The sequence below is a fragment of the Abramis brama genome (assembly GCF_963993115.1).
Source record: "Abramis brama genome assembly, chromosome: 13".
Lineage (NCBI taxonomy): Eukaryota > Metazoa > Chordata > Actinopteri > Cypriniformes > Leuciscidae > Abramis > Abramis brama.
In genome coordinates, this window is record NC_139975.1 from 29,610,478 (window position 1) to 29,632,673 (window position 22,196).

At 37.1% G+C, this 22,196-nt stretch overlaps 1 protein-coding gene across 6 annotated transcripts in view; it reads left to right on the forward strand.

Moving 5' to 3' along the window:
• Positions 1-13,877: 13,877 nt before the first annotated feature.
• The window catches only part of arhgef9b (Cdc42 guanine nucleotide exchange factor (GEF) 9b), a 74,091-nt gene continuing 65,772 nt past the window's right edge, over positions 13,878-22,196 (forward strand). For all 6 annotated transcript variants that reach the window (XM_084133730.1, XM_084133725.1, XM_084133726.1 and 3 more), the window contains exons 1-3: positions 13,878-14,068; positions 15,116-16,651; positions 21,302-21,440. In XM_084133730.1, the coding sequence (XP_083989856.1) occupies positions 15,188-16,651; positions 21,302-21,440 (1,603 nt within the window). In that variant the 5' untranslated portion in view covers positions 13,878-14,068; positions 15,116-15,187. The remainder of the gene's footprint in view (positions 14,069-15,115; positions 16,652-21,301; positions 21,441-22,196) is intronic.

Here is a 22,196-nt window from a genome sequence, read left to right on the forward strand (position 1 = left end):
TGTTCTCCATCGTCTGCTCTATCGCCTGTTTAATTCTTTTTGTTATGTCTAACCCGAATTGCCTGTCAATATCCAAACCTTTCAATAAACCTTCTCGTGACAACAATACTGCTGTAACTTCATTATCAAAAACACAATTTAAGTTCAAAATCCACTTGTCTCAAAAAAAAGAATGCATCTCAGTAGTCTACTGCCAGCAGAGGTCTCTGTTATCACAGTAGTGACCATTATTTCCCATATAGGTACAAATCAATTTGCTGGTTAGTTGCTTTTGTACATGTAGGCTTATTACTGAAACCTGTTATCAGTTCATCATGTGCTTTATTTTTGAATGTCATTGACAAAATGCAAACAAATCATAAGAATGTTTATGATCTAATCTCTAATGTTTTATGCATTGTATCCATAATTCTTTTATAAAAGCAGTAACTTTCTAATGTTTTAACTTATCTCCATTTTATTTCTTCTGCCCTCTGCTTATGTTTTTCTTATTTTGAGCTAAACAAAGGCCCAGTAAAGGTCGTAGATGGAAGTCAGGGTCAAACTCTCTTTACTGAAGACCAATTTGTGAAACTGTAACTCAAATGAACAATGAAATTGAAAAAAATACTATTTCTTACAAAGTTACAGTCACTTCACATAGCTCAAAACAATATGTAAGATACACTCAAATGTAAGATGCATATATATCACCTTTATTTAACTTAGAACATAGCAATGTTGAGATGAGTAAACAATCAAGCATCACAATTATGTGCCCCAAGTTACATTTAGCAAGTCACATGTCAAAAGTCCATTCTTTTCACTGCAGCATCAGTGATTTCTTCCCCTGCTCCCCGCAGGAGCCCCTTCGTTTTCTCTTAGCTTCAACAAGAGATTCATTCCACGAGCCTCCCTGTATTCCCCCATAGCGACTTCAGCAAAATATTCTAATAGCCTCGGGTTCGAGCCTTCTCCAAGGACAGCAAGCCAAGTTATTTTACTATTAACCTTTAAGGCTGAATGGGCAGGCGAACTAGTGAACCTATATTTTTAGATTTATGAGTTTCTGTAAAATCCTGGTTTCTGTAAAAAGTTGATGAAGACTAGTTTATTCAATGTATATCTTTAAGACATGTAAGACATTCGCAGGTTAATTAGCAAAACGTAAATGTAAGAACTTATCCAAGATGATGACAATGATTACTATTTAACATAAGTTATGATTACAAATTACTTTATTTTAAGGTTTTTTTATCCGTCGGGATGATAGAATTGACGTCATTACGTGATGACATAAAAGAACGGGTGAACCTTTTTTTTTAACCGGTTCATTGAAATGAACTGTCTGAAAGAACCGGTTCGCGGAAAAGAACCAGACTTCCCATCACTAAAAAGTGACAGATTTCTTAAAGTGACCACTAGGTGTCACTATTAACAAAGTAAACTATAATATAACTAAGGCCAGGATACTCCCCACCTGACATCAACAGATGGCACGCCAAAAACACCAGCCGTTTTTACACTGGGCACGTTTGCTGTGGTCCGAGTCCTAGCACGATCAATCTTTCTAACTTAGCCGTCCTCACTTGGATAGGTTTTAGTTATGATCCCAACTGGCCAGTCATTTCTTTTCTCCCACACATCTTTCAGAAGAACAACATCTCCATTCTGTAGGTTTGGTTTAGCTGTGCGCCACTTGCGACATCCTTAAAGTCCACTCAAATATTCACTCTTTCATCTTCCCCAGAAGACATTGGCTAAATACTGAACACAACGCTACTGAGCTATGCATAGGTTGTGATTTTCAAATTGGCCAGGTGGTACTGGAGATGCTCCAACTTTCTACATGAGCAGTATTCCTGGTGTTAGTATCATTGGTTGTTCTGGATCATCGGAGACTGCATTTAAGGAGACTTTGAAGAGGAATTGCAAGTTGGCCGATGTATCGCCCTGTGTGGCTGCCGAAGATTTTACGGTTTTCCAAAACTCCAGTCAGATTGAGGGTAGTGATCAAGTAATGAGTTATCCTGAAGGAAGCTGAGGCTTTTGAGAATAAACTTGCAGAAGTTGGCCTAAAAGATATAGACATCAAGTTGTGCCAAGTTGGCCTCTCTACTAAAAAGGATTTAGTTCAGCTTTTAGTTAGCTAAAATGACATAATCTCGAAACATGCTTTGGATTGTGGTGTGGCAAAAGGCTTCTCTCATTGCAATCTGATGGATGAACGACCATTTCACCTTCCTTACCTTACTCCACCAGCTCATTACCAAAAACTAAGGCAGGTCTTGACAGAAATGGAGGATCAGGCCATAATAAGGAAATCCACCAGCGAGTTTGCATCACCACTGGTAATGGTATGGAAAAAGGATGGCAGTTTGAGAATTTGCACCAACTTCAGGTGGCTCAATGCCAGGACTCTAAAAGATGCCCACCCTGTCTGGCGTCTCTGGACGGAAATGTCTATTTAGCACCTGATCGATTGCTACTGTCTGCCTTGCTGCTAGTTTGCGTCTGTATGCTCCGTATAGCTTTCTGCTTTGAATCTCTATTTACTATCATTCCTTGTTGTTTATATTTAACTTATTCTTATTCATCAACATATATTAGATATCGTCTAATATTGCCTGTTGAGAAGTTTTTGTGTCCCTAAGCTGCAAGGTGCCAAGCATGTGCCACACCCCTCTTAGCCTGTTAATTTCCCTATTAAAGCTGCCGTCAGCAACATTTTTTTGATCATATTCAGTGAAATCAACACTATAATCCGACAGAACAACATAAATAAGGTGGTTTTAGAAAAAAACCCAGGCTTCTAACTCCACCTGGTGCGTGTTATTTGTTTTGCAAAAATCCACCGCTCCCGGATCATCGGGTCCAATCACCGCAGGGGGGTGTGAGATCTGACTGTCAATCACAGGTCGTGCACACGCCACGGATCCCCCTCCCTCGTGCACGTTACAATATCACATGCACACAACACGCCTGAAGTTCGCCTGAAGATTGCATGAAGCGTGATGGCGGAGAGAAAATCTACTAACAAGCTTCCAATTCCTCGGTTATTGCTATCTATGGGTAGATTAGCCAGGGCAGCCTACCTCCGAGTCCATGGTGTTGATCGATGCTGAAGAGACGGACGCGTTCACAGAAAATCAGGTACACACGCACTGACGAGCACGACCTCGATGGGAGGGTGCTCGCTGGTAGTTGGGAGGGGCATGAGAGTTGTAAACATTAAAAATTTTGGCTAAGTCGACCCAATCTGCCAGACTTGCCGACTGCAGCTTTAACCTCTAGCTCCAGCTATGTACTGTGTAGAGGACTGAGTTTTTATCCTTTCTTTTTTTTTTTTCTACGTGTGTGTAATTGACCATGTAAGTGCCTTTTTTGATAGTTAAATATTATTCTGTATTTCTTAAGTTTGTCCTAAATGTGTTTATTTTTATGCTTGCTATATTTCCTGCTTAGGCATGTTCTTTAGTTATTTAGATTTGTATTTGATGAGCTTATAGTATGAGTAGATGGCCTCATGTACTGTTTAAATTACTTTATTTCCTGTGAATTCAATGTAACATTGGCAGTTACTATGAATCTGATCTGGCATTGTTTATTGCAGACACACTCTGTCAGTTCAAATCTAGACTAAAAACTCATCTCTTTGACCTAGCATACACATAACACATTATAGTCTTCTATAATTTAATGTTAGGCTGCATAGATTAGGTCAGCCGGAACCGGGAACACACCCCATAAATCCTGATGTACTTGTTACATCATAATAAGGATGGCGTCTACGCTAATATTAGTCTCTCTGTTTATCAAAGGTTTACTGCAGTTCGCCGGATCCAGGCCATATCCAGATCTGATGAAGGCCATCCGTGCTTGCTGTCTCGTGCGCGCGCCTTTTACAAGTCAAGTCAAGTCAAGTAATCTTCATTTATATAGCGCTTTTAACAATGTTGATTGTTCCAAAGCGGCTTTACAGAGATACAAGGATAGTTTAAAGTAACAGAGATTGTTTTGGCTTTATAGCAGTTCTTGAATAAAGTTATTTTCCAGCTAAAGTTAATTTGATTGATTCACTTCCGTCGCAACGATCATTAGTTATTAACATGGGGGCTGCTAACACGACACCGTTTTAACAGGAAACTCTACACAGACTTTAAACGCGAAACCTGTGAGAACACTGATGCCGTGCACATGTGTATTACGAGTTCAGTCTATAGGTATGCGCATTTGAATGTATGTGCGCAGGTTTGTAATTCCAAACCAAGCCTTAAAAAACTACTTGTCTGGCCTTAACATTTTGATACAGAATTTGATCACTTCGGGGTAGATACCCGAACCGAATTTTCCCGACAACGCTTTATCTGTAGAGTGGTAAAGGGATCCTCCATAAGGAGAAACTAGTTGGCACTTTAGCACCCCGCTATGACATCGGGTCCAGGCGCAGGTCCTTCATCAGATCTGGATACAGCCTGTATCCGGCAGGCTGCGGGAAAACCTTGGGATAAACAAAAACACTAAAATTAGCGTAGATGCCATTCTTCTTATGATGTAACGAGTACATCAGGATTTATGGGAAGTGTTCCCGGTTCCGGCTGACCTGATCTATGCAGCCTAACATTGAATTATAGAAGTCTATAATGTGTTATGTGTATGCTAGGTCAAAGAGATGTGTTTTCAGTCTAGCTTTGAACTGACAGAGTGTGTCTGCTTCCCAGACAATGGTAGGAAGACTGTTCCAAAGTTTTGGTGCTAAATAGGAGAAGGATCTACCACCAGCAGTCGATTTTGATATTCTAGGTATTATTAACTGGCCGGAATTTTGAGATCGCAATAGACGTGAAGGACTATAATGCGTTAAGAGCTCGCTCAAGTACTACGGAGCTAAACCATTTAGTGCTTTGTAAGTAATCAGCAATATTTTAAAATGTATACAATGTTTAATAGGGAGCCAATGCAGTGTTGACAGAACAGGTCTAATATGGTCATACTTCCTGGTTCTGGTAAGAACTCTAGCTGCTGCATTTTGGACCAGCTGTAGTTTGTTTATTAAGCATGCAGGGCAACCACCCAGTAGAGCATTACAATAATCTAGCCTTGAGGTCATGAACGCATGAGCTAATTGTTTTACATTTGTCAATGAGAGCATATGGCATAATTTAGATATATTTTTTTAAGATGGAAAAATGTGGTTTTACAGATACTAGACACGTGACTTTCAAATGAAAGATTGGTATCAAAGAGCACACCCAGGTTCCTAACCAACGACGAAGACTTAACAGAGCAGCCATCAAGTGTTAGACAGTATTCTGGGTTATTACGTGAGGAAGTTTGTTGTCCAATAATTAGAATCTCTGTTTTTTTTCCAGAATTTAGTAGTAGGAAATTACTAGTCATCCAATTTTTTATATCAGCTATGCATTCCGTTAATTTTGTGAATTGGTAGTTTTCGTTAAGTTGTGAAGAAATATAGAGCTGAGTATCATCGGCATAACAGTGAAAGCTAATTCCATGCTTCCTAATGATATCTCCTAATGGTAGCATGTACAGAGTGAACAGCAGTGGTCCTAGTACTGAGCCTTGTGGTATGCCATACTGAACTTGTGATCGATAAGACATCTCTTCATTTACTGCTACAAACTGATAATGGTCAGATAAGTATGATTTAAACCATGCTATTGCAATTCCACTAATGCCAACATAATTTTCAAGTCTATTTAAAAGAATGTTGTGGTCAATATTGTCAAATGCAGCACTAAGATCGAGTAACACCAATAGAGAGATACAACCACGATCGGATGATAAGAGCAAATCATTTGTGACTCTAATGAGAGCTGTCTCGGTACTATGGTACGGTCTAAATCCTGACTGAAAATCCTCGCAGATATCATTTATTTCTAAAAAATGAACATAGTTGTGAAGATACTGCCTTTTCTAGTATCTTTGACAGAAAGGGTAGATTCGAGATCGGCCTGTAATTGACTAATTCTGTAGGATCAAGTTGCATTTTTTTAACAAGCGGTTTAATCATAGCCAGCTGAAAGGTACGTATCCTAGAGACAAAGATGAATTGATGATATTAAGAAGAGGATCTATGACCTCTGGAAGCATCTCTTTCAGTAGCTTAGTCGGTATAGGGTCTAACATACATGTTTTTGGTTTAGATGATTTAATGAGTTTAGCGAATTCTTCCTCTCCTATAGCAATAAATGAATCGAATTTTTCCTTAGGGAGACTACAATGCACTCCCTGATGCAATACTATAGTAGACTGTTGTATAGGTATAATTTTGTCCCTGATATTATCAATATTATAAGTGAAGAAGTTCATAAAGTCATTACTGCTGTGTTGCTTGGAAATTTCCTATATATATATACAGGCCACCAGGGCACCAGACAGACTTTATCAAATAATTTGCTGATTTTTTTATCAGAGTTAGTACTGGCTGCAGATAAAGTCCTAATTGTTGGTGATTTTAATATACATATAGATAACAAAAAGGACGTATTGGGATTGGCATTTAGAGAAATTCTGAACTCTATTGGAGTTAGACAACACGTGTCAGGACTTACTTCATTGTCGTAATCATACTCTAGGTGTAATATTATCACATGGAATCATTGTTGATGCCGTTGAAATTCTGCAGCAGTGATGACATCTCAGATCATTATCTAGTCTTGTGTAAACTTCATTTAGCCAAGGCTGCAAAGCCGACTCCGTGTTAAAAATATGTTAGACCTATCACTTCTGCCACTAAAGATTGCTTTATTAATAATATTCCTGATCAGTTTCATCTCCTCAGCATCCCAGATAGCTTAGAAGAACTCGATATTGTGACAGAAACTTTTGACTCTCTCTTTTCCAGCACTTTAGACACAGTTGCTCCTTTGTGCTTAAAGAAGAAAATAGTCCAACGCCGTGGTACAACGAGCACACTCAGGCCCTTAAGGGAGCAGCCAGAAAAATGGAACGCAACTGGAAGAAAACAAAACTAGAGTTTTTTTCGCATTTCATGGAAAGAGAGTTCGATTGCATTCAGAGAGGCCTTAAAAGCTGCTAGATCTGCTTATTTTCCAACCCTATTAGAAGAAAATAAACAAAACCCTAGGTATTTATTTGAAACAGTGGTTAAATTAACAAAAAATAAAGCTTCAACCCCAGAGGTTTCCAAGCAGCACAGCAGTAATGACTTTATGGAATTCTTTACTTACAAGATTGATAATATTAGGGAGAAAATTTTAACTATGCAACCGTCTACTACAGTATCGCATCAGGCAGTGCTTTGTAGTCTCCCTGAGGAACATTTTTATTCATTCATTGCTATAGGAGAGGATTTTCTAAACTCGTTAAATCATCTAAATCGACAACATGTATGTTAGACCCTATACCGACTAAGCTATTGAAAGAGATGCTTCCAGAGGTCATAGATCCTCTTCTTAATATCATTAATTCATCATTGTCATTAGGATACATACCAACAACTTTTAAACTGGCTATGATTAAACCGCTTCTTAAAAAAGCGCAACGTGATCCTACATAATTAGTTAATTACAGGCCGATCTGAAATCTACCTTTTCTGTCAAAGATACTAGAAAAGGCGGTATCCTCACAACTATGTTCCTTTTTAGAAAGAAATGATATCTGCGAGGATTATCAATCAGGATTTAGACCGTACCATAGTACTGAGACAGCTCTCATTAGTAGTCACAAATGATTTGCTCTTATTATTCGATCATGGTTGTATCTACTCGCATGACGCAACACCTTTGTTTTTGCCCCCATTTTTCATGAGCTGAACTCAAAGATCTAATACTTTTTCTATGTACACAAAAGGCCTATTTCTCTCAAATATTGTTCACAAATCTGTCTAAATTTGTGTTAGTGAGCACTTCTCCTTTGCCGAGATAATCCATCCACCTCACAGGTGTGGCATTTCAAGATGCTGATTAGACAGCATGATTATTGCACAGGTGTGCCTTAGGCTGGCCACAATAAAAGGCCACTCTAAAATGTGCAGTTATTTAAGTTATTAACTAATGATCTGTGCAACAGAATTGAATCAAGCAAAACTAACTTTAGCTGGACAATAACTTTATTCTAGAGCTGCTGTAAAGCCAAAACAATCTCTGTTACTTTAATTTCCTATTATCACTGTAAAGCTGCTATGAAACAATCTATATTGTTAAAATAGCTATATAAATGAAGGTGACTTGACTTGACTACTGAAGACCAATTTGTGAAACTGTAACACAAATGAACACTGGTATTGAAAAAATACTGTCTCTTACAAAGTTACAGTCACTTCACATAGCTCAAAACAATATGTAAGATGTACTCAAATGTAAGATACATATAAATCACCTACATATGATTGTGCTGCGTTCCAGTCCAAAATTGTCATGCCCTTCACTCGCTAACTATCCTCCTTCTCGTTCACTCGGATGTACATCATTGCTTATGTTGCACGAGTGCCCACTACTGGCGGAAACTGCAATGGGCTGAATTGGAACGTCCTAAGCCCTTGATCACTTGAATCAGCTATGGAGTTGATTTATTATTTAAATTTTTCTCCTTTAAGAATTTGTTTAATGCAGCATCCAAATGTTTATAGGTGTGTTTGGGTTGTTTTAAATTAAAAAAAAATTATAATTAATATATCATAAAGTTGTCTGTTGTGGTGGTGATTAGACGAGATATGTGGGGACGTCACAATCGTACTGCATTGTGGGACATATAGGTGCCTGAAGTGTACATTTGAAGTAGACTCGCTCCCTCGGTCAAAATTGAGGGAACGAGGGTCTGTCCATATAAACTTCCCTCGTCCACTTCACGAAGTGGAACGCACTTCAAAATGGCGGCAGGGATTCCCCCGAGGGGAAGTGCTTAGGGAAGTTCGCAAGTGCGTGTCTAAAAGTGGACTGGAACGCAGCCTTAGAACATAAGGATGTTACAATGAATAAAGAATCTAGCATCACAATCACATGCCTCGAGTTACATTTAGCATCTCACGTTAATATGTTAATAGGTCTCAAACATATGTATAACTTATCAATATACACATAACCATATGTTACTACATAGATTAACCTTTTAAACTTACAGATTGTGCCTTTTCAAGAGCAAAGCAAGAAGGATCGACGTGGATCCACCTCTGTACTCTGCACCATGAGCTCTGAAAATCCTAATGTCTGGTGACCACTAGGTGTCAGTATTGACAAAGTAAACTATAATATAACTAGGGCCAGGATATTATTGTTGTTTTATTTGACAGAGAATACAGAATTTCAAGCAGCAGATGCTCTATACATGCTTATAGCTTTTTTTGTGTGGCACGTGTCCCTGCTAGAATATTAGCAATATAGAACAATTCAACAATTTAGAACACACTAATACCAGCGCCCCCTTTAGGCAAGCCTCAGAGTTACTGGTGAAGAGACAAGAGACTCTTTTTATTGGATGTCAATGGAGGTGAGGCATTTTTGCCATTTAAACATTTGTTGTTGTTGTTTTTTCCATTTTGTTTTTTTACTTTATTTAGTCTTGTAGTTTATACCTAAACATAGCTCTTTTATAAGAAGCAACAGAAAATTTGGCATCAGATAGGACCCAGTTTATGACACTTCCCAATCATTTATATGGTTTTCTCAAACAGTGATTGAACTTGTTGACAGTTGTACGACAGTCACTGCTTAAATGCCATATTGTGATGGGTTATCAGTGGACAAGTGAATGTGAGTTTAACTGATCTTTAAACGATCTTACTGAAAAAGTTAAAAGAATTCTTTAGAATTTAACTGAATAGTGTATTTTTAATGATTTAGGCTTCAATTGAATTATTAGAATAACCAAAGCTATTAATCAGAAAAGGGTGTCCACATACTTTTGGCCATGTAGGCCTGGTTTCACAGACAGGGCTTAGATTAAGCCAGGATTAGGCCTTAGTTCAATTAGGACATTTAAGTAGCTTTTATAAACATGCCTTAGAAAGAAACATTACTGGTGTGTAAAACAATGGCACTGACATATTTTAAGGTATGCCAGTTATTTTCAGTTAAAACAGCTCAAACATGCATTTTAGTCTGGGACTAGGCTTAAGTATGTAGTTAGTATGTAGGTTTGTAACAGGAATTGAGACTGGAATTGCTGATGACTCATTCCAACACTAAAATAAAGGTAATAATAAGGGCACTTTAATACCACACTGTAGGTGATAGTATTCTCGGCCACTGATTTATAACAGTTAAACTGCTAATTCAAATTTAGTAAGATTAAGACAGTTATATTATTCTGATCACCCTTCAGCTCTTATAATGTTTCACTTGACTGTGTTACACACACACACAAAATATCACTTCAAATCGTTTAGATCTTAATTTAAACGATGCCTGTCAACAAGAATCTGATGACTTGTGCTGTTCTTTTTTGCACCACTTTCAGGGAAAGCTGGATGCTTTACGGGGGACTTTTGGTGATGAACCGACCACTTCTACTTGTGAGCAAGCTCAGTCTATAAAACACTTAATAACTTTATGTTGACCAACCCCATCTTAATTAGTGAAATGATACAGAAATCCAATTCTTCTTCATGCCGGTTGGATCCCGCACCAACAATCCTTCTGAAACACTGTACCTCTGTAATTTCTGCTCCTATCTCACATCTTGTAAATATGTCTCTTCTCTCTGCCTCGGTTCCAGTCTCACTAAAGACGGCTGCGGTAACTCCTATCCTTAAAAAAACAAATATGGACCCAACTGACTATGCTAATTATCGCCCAATCTCCAATCTACCGTATGTCTCAAAAATCATGGAAAAGGTTGTTGCCACTGAATTGCAGTCATATCTATCCCTCAACAATAGCTTTGATTTATTTCAGTCTGGTTTTCGCCAAAACCACAGTACTGAAACCACAGTACTGAAACCACAGTACTGAAACGTTATCAACGAACTCTTACTCTTTGGTGACTCGGGAAACCTTTCCATACTTTTATTACTCGACCTCAGCTCAGCTTTTGATACTGTCTGTCATAAATTCCTACTCACCTTATATTCCCTCTCGATCTCTCCGATCTTCTGGCTGTGAACTCCTCTGTGAGCCGAGATTTTGTCTATCATCTATGGGTGGCAGGTCTTTCTCCCGTTATAGCCCCTAAGCTATGGAACTCTCTTCCCCTGGCTCTTAGGACAACAACCACGCTGCATGAATTTAAGTCTAAACTCAAATCCCATTTGTTTAAACAGTATTATCAGTCATGACATGTTTTTCTTAAACATTTTTCATAACTCTGTATTACAGTCATAATGTTAACTTGGGTACCATTAGTCTTTTGCATCTCTACTTCAACTGCCCACCTTCCATGCTGTCTGTAAATAGTGTTGTTTTTTGTTTTTTGTTTCTGTTTTTGTTTGTATTCCAAATGTAATGCGATATCAACTGCAATCGCTCATTTTCATTTCTTGGACTGGGCAAATGTCTATTGTCCATTTATGTGTGAACTGATTGTTTGTTATTTATTGTTATTGTGAAGCGTCCTTGAGCTTGGGAAAGGCGCTATATAAATTAAACTTATTATTATTATTAATTTAACGTTAAATTCCAAAAAATCTGAAAGTCAAGTTTCAGAAGAGCGAGAGAGCAGGAAATGGATTTTCATAACAGAACACAACCTCCCATTTCAACAATAAACAAAACACATTGTAACGTGCTGTAAAAAAAAAAAAAAACTATTTTTTTGTTTACTTACATTAGAACCTCATATTTGTTGCATCATCCCACATGAGATAAATAGACTGATTAGAGCAGAGGTATTCAACAGGGGCGTTCAAGTTTGAAAAGTTATACGGTTAGGAAAATAAGTAATGCGCTTTTCAAAAAATATATATATTTATTTATTAAAGCTGTCAGTCATAACACCTTGTAAAGTAAGAATCATTAAATAAAATATACAAATAAGAAAGATATTAGAACAATCCCAGGTCAAAGATGATGATGAAGTAGAAGAAGAAGAAGAAGAAGAATTTCCCAATAACAGCTGATTTATTCAATACGGGCAAACAAAATGAAAAGGAGTGTACGCACAAACAATACCAGACAATGAGTGATACAAACGGGAACTTAAATAGACAGACATAATAAACTAAATGATAAGCAGCTGTGAAAATTGATCAGTGTGCATAGAAACTAATGAAAAAAAAAAAAACTAAAAGTCTGTGAAAATGAAACTAACTGTACAGAACCATGACAGATATATTACCATATAATATGTTATTAAAATATACTTTTACTGTTTCTTTATACTTTTACTAAAAGGGAGCTTTGCCTATAGATAGTTCCTGGTAAAACAACTTCAGGTTTAGCTTCAGCCATTCAACCATATGTCCCCACAAGAATAGTAATACCAGTAATTTTTTACCTTGGAGGGACTTTTTTTTTAAAACGTCTTATAAATCATATGGAAAGCATTGGATTATTTTTTTATTTTTTTTCAATGCAGGAAGTTTTCTGTGATGGGTAGGTTTAGAAGTAGGGTTAGTGTAAGGGGATAGAATATATAGTTTGTTCAGTAAAACAAAAACAAAAAATCCAAAAGAAGCCAGTTCATTGCAAGTTCAGGTTTAGCTCAAACCATTGTGTGTCTGTGTGTGTGTGTGTGTGTGTGTGTGTGTGTGTGTGTGTGTGTGTGTGTGTGTGTGTGTGTGTGTGTGTGTGTGTGTGTGTGTGTTTGTGTGTGAGCCTACTCTATCATGATGTTGATCTGGAACTATGTCACAGGAAACTAAGGAAAAGGCCAATTGTTCTACAAGATAAAAAGTGATGACATCACACGAGGTGCTTTCTGAACAACATTTTGAAACGGAGATAATATGGAACAAACATCAAAGGTAGTTGAATTAATTTTGAGTCAAAACTTCTGAATCTAGTCCAGGTTTTTTACCCTTTCCCCATTAATCATCTCTCTCTCTCTCTCTCTCTGTGTGTGTGTGTGTGTGTGTGTGTGTGTGTGTGTGTGTGTGTGTGTGTGTGTGTGTGTGTGTGTGTGTGTGTGTGTGCAGCTCATTGACAAAATAATTTAGTCTTGCCTTTGGTTTGAAAAAGCAAATAAATAAATAAATAAATAAAAATAAAGGAGGGTTAACTTATCCAGGATGTGCATTGTGACAGAAATGGATAGCAGGAAAGCTGCCTGCTCATGCACAGGAAGCGTGCTGAATGTGAGGCATTTGGAGAATGTTTTATGGTCTTTTGTCTTTTTAAGTAGAAACAGTTTAAGAAAAGTTAATGCCAATAAAAAGCTTTAGCTTTAAATGTATATGTCTGTTCGATGTGTACAGTGTGGCAGTAATATGTTTTAGCTGAGGAAATGGCTACAGCGGTAGCATCATGTTGACAAACTGGAGCGTACTGACTCACAGGGGGAAAGAAAACCCAATTGTCTTTCCCTCACAATGCACAGACAGAAGGGAAAGAGTGTACGGAGCAGATATTTACATGCTGTCAGCCAGGCTTCCTGTCTTTGTCAAACTTAAAGCATTTTTTCACTCAGATCCACTCTTTCCTGTGTAGAGCAGGAAAATTGCATGTGATTACAGTAGTACCAAAACAGGACAAAAAGGAAGTGTTTAAAATAGGCCCTCAAACTTTGACCCTACGTTTTGTGTATTGTGTTGATTTACTATATACATTACAACACTCTTCACTGCACTGATGAACATATTCAAAACTACTGTGGCAATGAAAAGTTATTTCAAATTAACATTTCACTGCAAATGTAAAAAGGACTGACCTAGCCAAATAGTGTGTTCCATTTAGAGTCTTTGTAGTTGCAGTGGAAGAGTGGCAAAAATAACTGGATCATGACTTCAAACTTAATGAGAGGAACTGGGCGTGTGTGTATGTGGCGTCTGTTCGGTCTCTGTGGGGCATCAGGCTGAGAAAAACCCTAGACCATTCCTGAAGAATGCTGTGGATTAACAGTCGTCCAAATGATTATATTGGAAAACCATTTTTAATGTTAAAGGATTCACACAGAATGTTTTTTGTTCTTCTATGAGACACGCACTCTGATTCAACCGGAGAAGTCTAATTTGGTAAGTTTTTCCAAATCCCTCTCTTATCAAAGAATAGGAATTTCCTGAAGTGTGGGTTCATAACATTGTCTAATTTTTGTCTTGTTTTTGTTTGGTTTGTTTGTTTTTTGTTTTTTGAATAAGTACATTCCGATTATATAGCATTATGAAAATTCTTACAGGATTAGAATTTGAAATCACATCTCATGTTGTACGTAGATTCTTGTACAAGCGTATACAGTTCAAACATTTGCCGTCAGAAAGATTTTTTTTTTTTTTTTTTAAGTTCTAAAGCTCTTTATACTTTATAAATACTTTATGTGTGTGTATATAACCTAGAAAGGTTATGTATATATATATATATATATATATATAATATATATTTGATTTTTTTCCCCTGTAGTTTCAGCAGCCATTACTCACAGCAGTTCAGTCTCACATGATCCTTAAGAAGTCATTGTAATATTTCTTATGACAGTTGAAAACAGTTGTTCTGCTTAATTAAGTGTGGAAACTGTGATTACAGTGTGTTTTTTTCTTTGATGAACAGAAACTTTAAAAAAAAAAAAAAAATGTTTTGTAACATTCTAAATGTCCATTTAAATCATTTTTGCTAAATAAAAGTATAAATTTCTTTCAAAAACATGTTTACAGACCACAAACATTTGAATGGTAGTTTTGTGTGTGTTTATTTATAAAGAGTGTGTTTATTTATAAAGAGTGTGTGTGTGTATATAGAGAGAGAGAGAGAGAGAGAGAGAGAGAAAGAAAGAAAGAAAGAAAGAAAGAAAGAAAGAAAGAAAGAAAGAAAGAAAGAAAGAAAGAAAGAAAGAAAGAAAGAAAGAAAGAAAGTAAAGGTGGTTCATGTTACAGGTTACTTCAAGTTCATTGTGGACCTGGATTAAGAACAAGCGGAAAAGTATTCTTGTTTGTCTTTAATGGGCATATTGGGTTTTTACAATCCTGGGGACATATCTGAATGCAGAATGTTAACAGATAATTTGCATTTCGTTGTTTTACATAAGAGACATAAATCTCCCATATTGTGTGATTTTTGCTTTATCACAGGTTTTCTCAAGGATGACAAAAATGATGCTTCATAAACTGGACACCTGACATTTTGTCTTAAAATGAGAGAGGATGGATAGCACAACCAGCCCCATGTCAGAGTCTAATCTTACCAATGGATTTGTCAATAGCGTTTTCAATGTCTCAGCTGACGAAAACAGCAAAACTGAGATCTCATGGATTCCAGAGTCCAATTCCTCAGACTCCATTACTCCCTGTCAGACCCTCAGAAGAGAAAAACAGGAACCCAACCGGCGCTCCAGGACCGCAGCCATCTGGAGGATCCTGCACCGCCGCAAGGCCACCTCTGACCTGGACAGGCGACCTCACTCAGTGATCCTCCCAGGTGAAGCGTCCTTTCTAAAACTGTCAATCACAAACAAAGTAAGGTCCTTCAAGAAATTAAAGTCCCCATCTGTTTTTAGAGGGAAAGCTGGTAAGATTTCTGATGCCAAATTCGACATTGACCTGAAAGATGACATAGATGATGTGTATATGTGCAAGGAATCTCCTTCTTCAGAGTTCAAGCATGTGTTTAGGAATAAAGCCAAGAGACATTCATTTGCAGGACACACTGCAGACTTCTACTGTTCATTTGAGGACATAGACCCAGCTGCAACCCCAGAGATTGTCCACCAGGAGACCAAGGACACCGTTAGCAACCAAAATGGGTATAAGTTGTCAGAAAGAGTCATGTATACAAAGAAATCTCACCCCAACTTCTCAAACTGCAACAATTCATCTGTGATGGAACAGGAATCCTGCTATGTGAAGCAAAGCCTCAAGATACCTCAAAGAAGACGATGGTCAAAGGGGGGTGATGTTTTGAATTACTTGAGAAGAATTTCCCTCAAAGGAAAAGGAAGTCAGACGTTGGCAGAGAGTAGTTTTGAGTCAATGAATACCCTGGACAAAACCATTGATTCGGACTATGGCTCGGTCAGCTTTGAGCTGGTCAAAGATTTGAACTCTGCACCTGAACAAACGGGCCTTGATGGCAAAAGCAGCCATTTTCGAGGCCTTCTCCGATTTTTCAACAGCGTGGCTGAGACAGCAATGAAATGGAGAAACTCGTCTCGCTCATTCTCCCCCCCTGAAGGACAGCAGTCGCCTCTTAATTTGAGAAAGACAGATCAGTCAGGAGAGCTCATCCATAATATGCCAATCAAGAGTGAGCACAAAGCCGATGCCTCAGTTCACTGTAAATCTACGTTATCTACTGACATGGTGGTCTCAACTGTCAGTGACAAGGTGGATTGCTCTCCTCCTGTGGTGCTGAAGGCCTGGAGAACTTGCCCTGACTCTCCAAGAGATAGCAATTCCCTGTGTAATAACTCGGATGAATCCCAGTCTCAGCTCAGCTCGACTCATATCTCTCTTGCCACCATTGAGAGCCACCCAAGATATGAAGAACCAGATACACCAAAAGAAAACTCTGTGATCTCACATCACTTATCTAACAAAACTGTTGATGAAAACCAAGATATTTGCACAGATAGGAAAAAGATAACAAACTGCCCGGAGGACATATTTAAGGTAATGTAAGCTGCCTTAAACTGTGACTTTTTTTTAATGACATTCACAACCAATATTTATTTCTATAATGTAACATATTTTCAGGTGAAAGGGATATTCAGTAAATGTACTGTAGGATTTTGTCCATTAATAGCTGATTGGATGGTGAAAGGGGGTCTCTATGACAGGTAGATAGAAAGGTGGGGTTGACAAAATAAGAAGTAATGGTGTTGTCAGCTAAAATGTTTTAGAAATCATTACTTTTTGATGAGATATCATGAAAACAAACTTCCAGGAATGTTTATTAAGAAAGTAAATATAAGATTGTATGTTGAAAAACAATTCATAAGAAGACTATCCTAATGCTGCTCGATCTCATGTCATGGCTGGCATTCATTTTATTACCTTGTGTCATGCTGACGTTGCTATCAACGCACTACTAACTTGTTTGCACAACTAACTCATTTTGCAGTCAATGAAAGATGTGTTTTCCAAATGCTATTATAAATATGTCATGGATCTAACTATTTAAACAGTTTCATTTAGAGCAAGAATGAGCATCTTCGGTCCTGGTGGGCCTCTATCCTGCAGAATATAGTTCCATTTAGTGCCAGTACCTGGGTTACACATTTTTTTGTCAAACACATCTGCCTGTATACCAAGCAATCCTGAAGACTTAAAGTCCCTATGAAATCAAAAGTTTTTGTTTTTGTTTTTTGCTTTTAGTATAAATATGTTAGCCTTAAGGTTATCTATCATTTAGTGTGCTTCAAAACAATGATAAAATTTGCATTTAGAAGATATGAGCATTCAAAACTTACAATATCATTTCACCAATATGGATCAATGATTTTGATGACATCACTCTACACTTCAGCTTCTCATCAGATTTTCAAATGCCTCTAGAATCTGAGTTGTTTGCCGAGCTCAACGGCTCTGGCTGAGCTGTGATATGAACAAAACGCTATTGGCCATTTAAAAAAAGGGAGGAGCTACTTAATATGTCCCGCACTGTCTTCCTGTTTCAGTGGAAATTACATCAACACACTGAATAATCCTGCAGGTTTCAAGGCACCTTATCAAGGCACTACATCCTTTAAGCTGTGTATCATTTCGAAGACTGAGTCCTCTGGAAGTTGTATTTGTCAGCCAAATACCTTCATTTCAGTAAACTGACCACTACATTCCAAAGTCATAAACAATAACGCTTCACTAGGAATAACGGTCAATCTGATAATGGTTACCTTTCTAAAATAAGACATCTTTTATAACGTACGTGGCCGACAAATGAAACCTCCGGAGGACACAGCCTTTGAAATGAGGAACAACTTTAGATTCGATTAGATGTCTGATTAGTGATGGAGCTAAACTCTGCAGGACAGTGGCCCTCCAGGACTGGAGTTTCCCCTCCTTGAGTTAGTGTGTTAAATTGTAATCCAAATCTAAGTTTTAAAAAAATCTCATGCAGAATCTGCTTTATCTTTGTAGTCCAAGAGAGAGTGATATAAAAAAATAAAAATGTATTTAATATGTTGTAACCTGTAACTTTAAATTAGTAACTGACTAATGTAAAAGACCTTTGATTTTCATCTAGTCCTTTGTAAATACAGCAGCGCCAGCCTTGGTCTAGTTTGTAATAGTGAGTGTTGCATTGCCTTTGGTCACACCTCAAAATTTACCAACTTTTTAGACTAACTGTTAAAATAATAAGTTGACAGATCAGATATATTTTTTCTGTTCAGACTGCAGCCACTTTTGCTAGCATATTAACATTGGTTGTCACAGTAACAAACTTGAGTAGGTTCATCATGCATGCGACTTTAACAATGGATGTATTTTCTCATGAGGGCAGGATGGTCCATGTATGTTTTAATAGATTGGTTTTCAATTTGAAAAGAGAAAATTATGGTGGTTTTACAGCAGGAATATTAGATGTGGTTGGACCTGAAAAGCCATATTTCTGCTAATTCGTCAACAAAACCTTAATGTGATATTAAGGCAATGATTACAGCTTGTGATTGTAATGATTACAATTTAAGGGTAATATTTGGCACTTTGTCCATCAAAAAATGGCATCATCTGAAGTGCGGCTGAATCTAAACTGGAGTTACCATGGGCCTCCTGGGATAAAATCAGGAAAGCAAAAGGATTAATGTTCATTTGTGTAATTTATACATTTTCTCCAACAGCTCAATACCTGTAGCCATTTGGAATGGTGAATGAAACAAATTCATAAAGAAATAAGTGTAAATAATAAATCAGTTCTATAGTGGGTTCAAAGTGATAAAGGCTTAGGACTTTCCAGTTCAATTGCATGGGTTCTGCCAGTAGTGAGAACTGGCGTAAGCAATGATATACATCCGAGTCAACGAGACGAGGGAAGTTAGCGAGGGAAGGGAATAAACAAGTGGAACGCAGCCCAGAAATACATGGGTCAGATAAGGAAGGTTGGTGTGCCTCCAGGAACAGGCTTGGGAAACACTGCCCACAATGAAAAGTAAAACTGTGACTCTCTATTCATTATAATTATTATTTTAAGTTCTAATTATTAAATATTATATTCATAATGATAGTTATGTGTCTATTTACATTAACTCCACCCTTCACTGTCTGGTTGAAAAAGACAAAATTACAAAAGAAATCAAGTCAGTAACTGGGACAGTGGAGAGTGGAGAGTAAGGACAGTTCATTTAGCGTTTAGCTTTTGACCCAACCAACCTGAGTTCGAATCATCCTTTCTCCAAACTCACTCTTCTTATATCAGCCCAGAGCAGGGGCGTTTGTTTTAAATGAAGAAAACGTTTGAAAACTGGGAAAAAAAAGTGCCCAATGTGAATTTAATAGGCATATAATTGAAACCAGAGGTGTAAAGTCCAGGTTCAGAAAGTAAAAGTCCTCCTCAGTATTTTGTTCCAATCACCTGGATTTGCTAATTAGCCAGGAGATAGAACTAATTAGTGAAATCAGCTGGCTGAGTTCATGGGTGGAATAAACACATGGCAGGACTTTTACTTTCTGACCCCTGGACTTTACAAACTAGAAGTGTTGTCCTCATGTTAATCGGACGGGCTGCACCTTCTAAGACACCTTTGCTGATCAGCAGGTTCAGTGTGGTTAGGAGTAGGAGTACCCTGGTGAAAAAATAATTATGCTAAGTATACTTGCAGCCAGACTAATTTAGTATACTTAAAGTGTGTTAATGATTGGTTAACTTGAAGTGTGCTATTTTAGTTGTTATTAAATTGTGTGTAAATTTTGTGTGCTAAATTGGAACAACTTCAAGTATACTTAGTATATTTCAAGTATATGCCTGTAGGGACTAATTACATGCTTGATTAATGATATTAAAGTGTACTTTATTTGTGTTACAAATACATTACAAATTTATTACGAGTGTCTTCGAAACATACAAGCATTATACCATAAATTCTATATTTTTATTCTAAAAAAATTATTCTAAATAAATTAAATTCTATATTCAAAATTTTTGATTCATTTTTGGCAGATATATAGACCAGCAACAGAACGGTCAGTGGTAGGAACATGTCACCCTCTGAATGTTTGGAGAGGATAGTTGGTTTACTAACTTCAAATTGTTTGCTAAGGGTAACTTATGACATGCTGTGTGGTCTTTTACACACTAACCTTGCTCAAGTAGACATGCATTTAATAACTGTATGTATTGAACATCTGACATCTTAACAACCATTCGCATGATGACCCTGTTGAAAAATACATTTTCTAAAATGTATTTGAAATACATTTATTTTATGCTAAGTATAATACAAATACATTTACATATGTATGTAAATACCCTGCAATTGTACTTTTGGTATACTAAATTGGCATACTTTAAGTCTGCTGAATTGGAACAACTAATTTTGTACTTAATGTACTTTAGTTATCCAGAAATAGTGCTGAGATCCAACTAAAGATACACTTAAGTATATTTGATTGTGCTAAAATTGAACTATTACAAGCATACTTTAGATACACTTTAAATATCTTGCATTTAAAGACTGATATTATATCATACTAGCCTTCCTAATTGTGATATTAAACACATTTTAGGCTTAATATTAAGAAATGTGCATCGTGCAATAAAGAAGTACTATTATAATATTTATATCAGTAAGTCTCTAGCGATACAGTATGTCAGTAAATATGTTAATTGATTTGTAGTATACTAAGTATGAAATAATGTATTTTAAATTCAGTTTGGTATTTTTTTTTTTTTAGTAAGGGAATGATGAGAAAAACACATCAAATATGATCTTACTTTTCAGGCTAAAATGCACTAGGGAAAATAACTTAATTCTATCAGATTTCAAACCCCCTGCAGAGGGCTAGTACATAAGATTTCATGTTTTCCTGTTTAGACTAAACTCAAAACGACCTAAACACTCAACAGATTTGAGTTGAATAGGCCACAACTTTTAGCTATTGTTTTGCCTGTGTGTACAATAGCTAAAAGTATTTTTATTTTCAACTTACTGTTGACTGTATTCTCAGTTAGATGTTTTCAGATACTCTTCTTCTCCTGATTAACCCCACTCACTACTTGACATGAAATATTTTATTTGCCAGTTGGTAAATGAGACACTTTGGATGCAGTGGAATGTAATATGTTGCTGTTTTAAGGGTTATCTGACTTAATGCAGTGATTTTCAGACCCTCTCACGCCCTCCTGGCCAGTCGCCTGCAGATCCTCCACTTAAAGCTCTGATTCAGCGGTGTCGCTCACTGCCACTGCCAACCACTCTCTCTGCACTAGAGCCCATTGCCCTGACACATGTGCTCACTCCTCCAGGTACAGTGCATGTCAAAACGCATATACAGACATAAGCAGAAATAGATGAATAGTGAATTAATTTCAAAATGGTTAAAACCAAAATGGTGTTTTATATCTTTTGCTGTAGTGTGTCAGTAGGAAATATCAGTTTACATTTCCAAACATTCCTTAAGCCATGAATCGTTATAATCCAGTGAGATTTTTGTATGCAGAAGGAGTCTGACAACAGCTGGTATGATCTGAACTCACCATCATCGAGTCTGTCTGTGATTACATGAAGAAACAGAAAAAAACTGAGACTAAATCCAGAAGAAATGCGGCAATGTCTCCAAGATGCATGAAGAAACCTGCCTGCAAACTACAGTACAGTGAAAAGCTTTAGGCACTTGTGTAAAAATGCTGTAAAGTGAGGATGCTTTAAAAAATTATGTCATAAATAGATTTTATTTATTAATTAACCTTTATTTCAATTTTATTAAATTATTTCTAAATCAGATCAATATTTGGTGTGACCACCCTTTGTGTTTAAAACAGCTTTTGTCCAGGTACACTTGCACATTGTTTTTCAGGTAGATTTGCTGGTAGGTTTCTTCAAGCGTCTTGAAGACGTTCCCTCAGTTCTTCTGGATTTAGTCTGTCTCAGTTTTTTTTTCCGTTTCATGTAATCACAGACGGACTTGATGATGGTAAGATCAGATCTCAGTGTGGATCATATACCGGCTGTTGTCAGACTCCTTGTGCATACACAAGTCTCACTGGATTATAACAATTAAT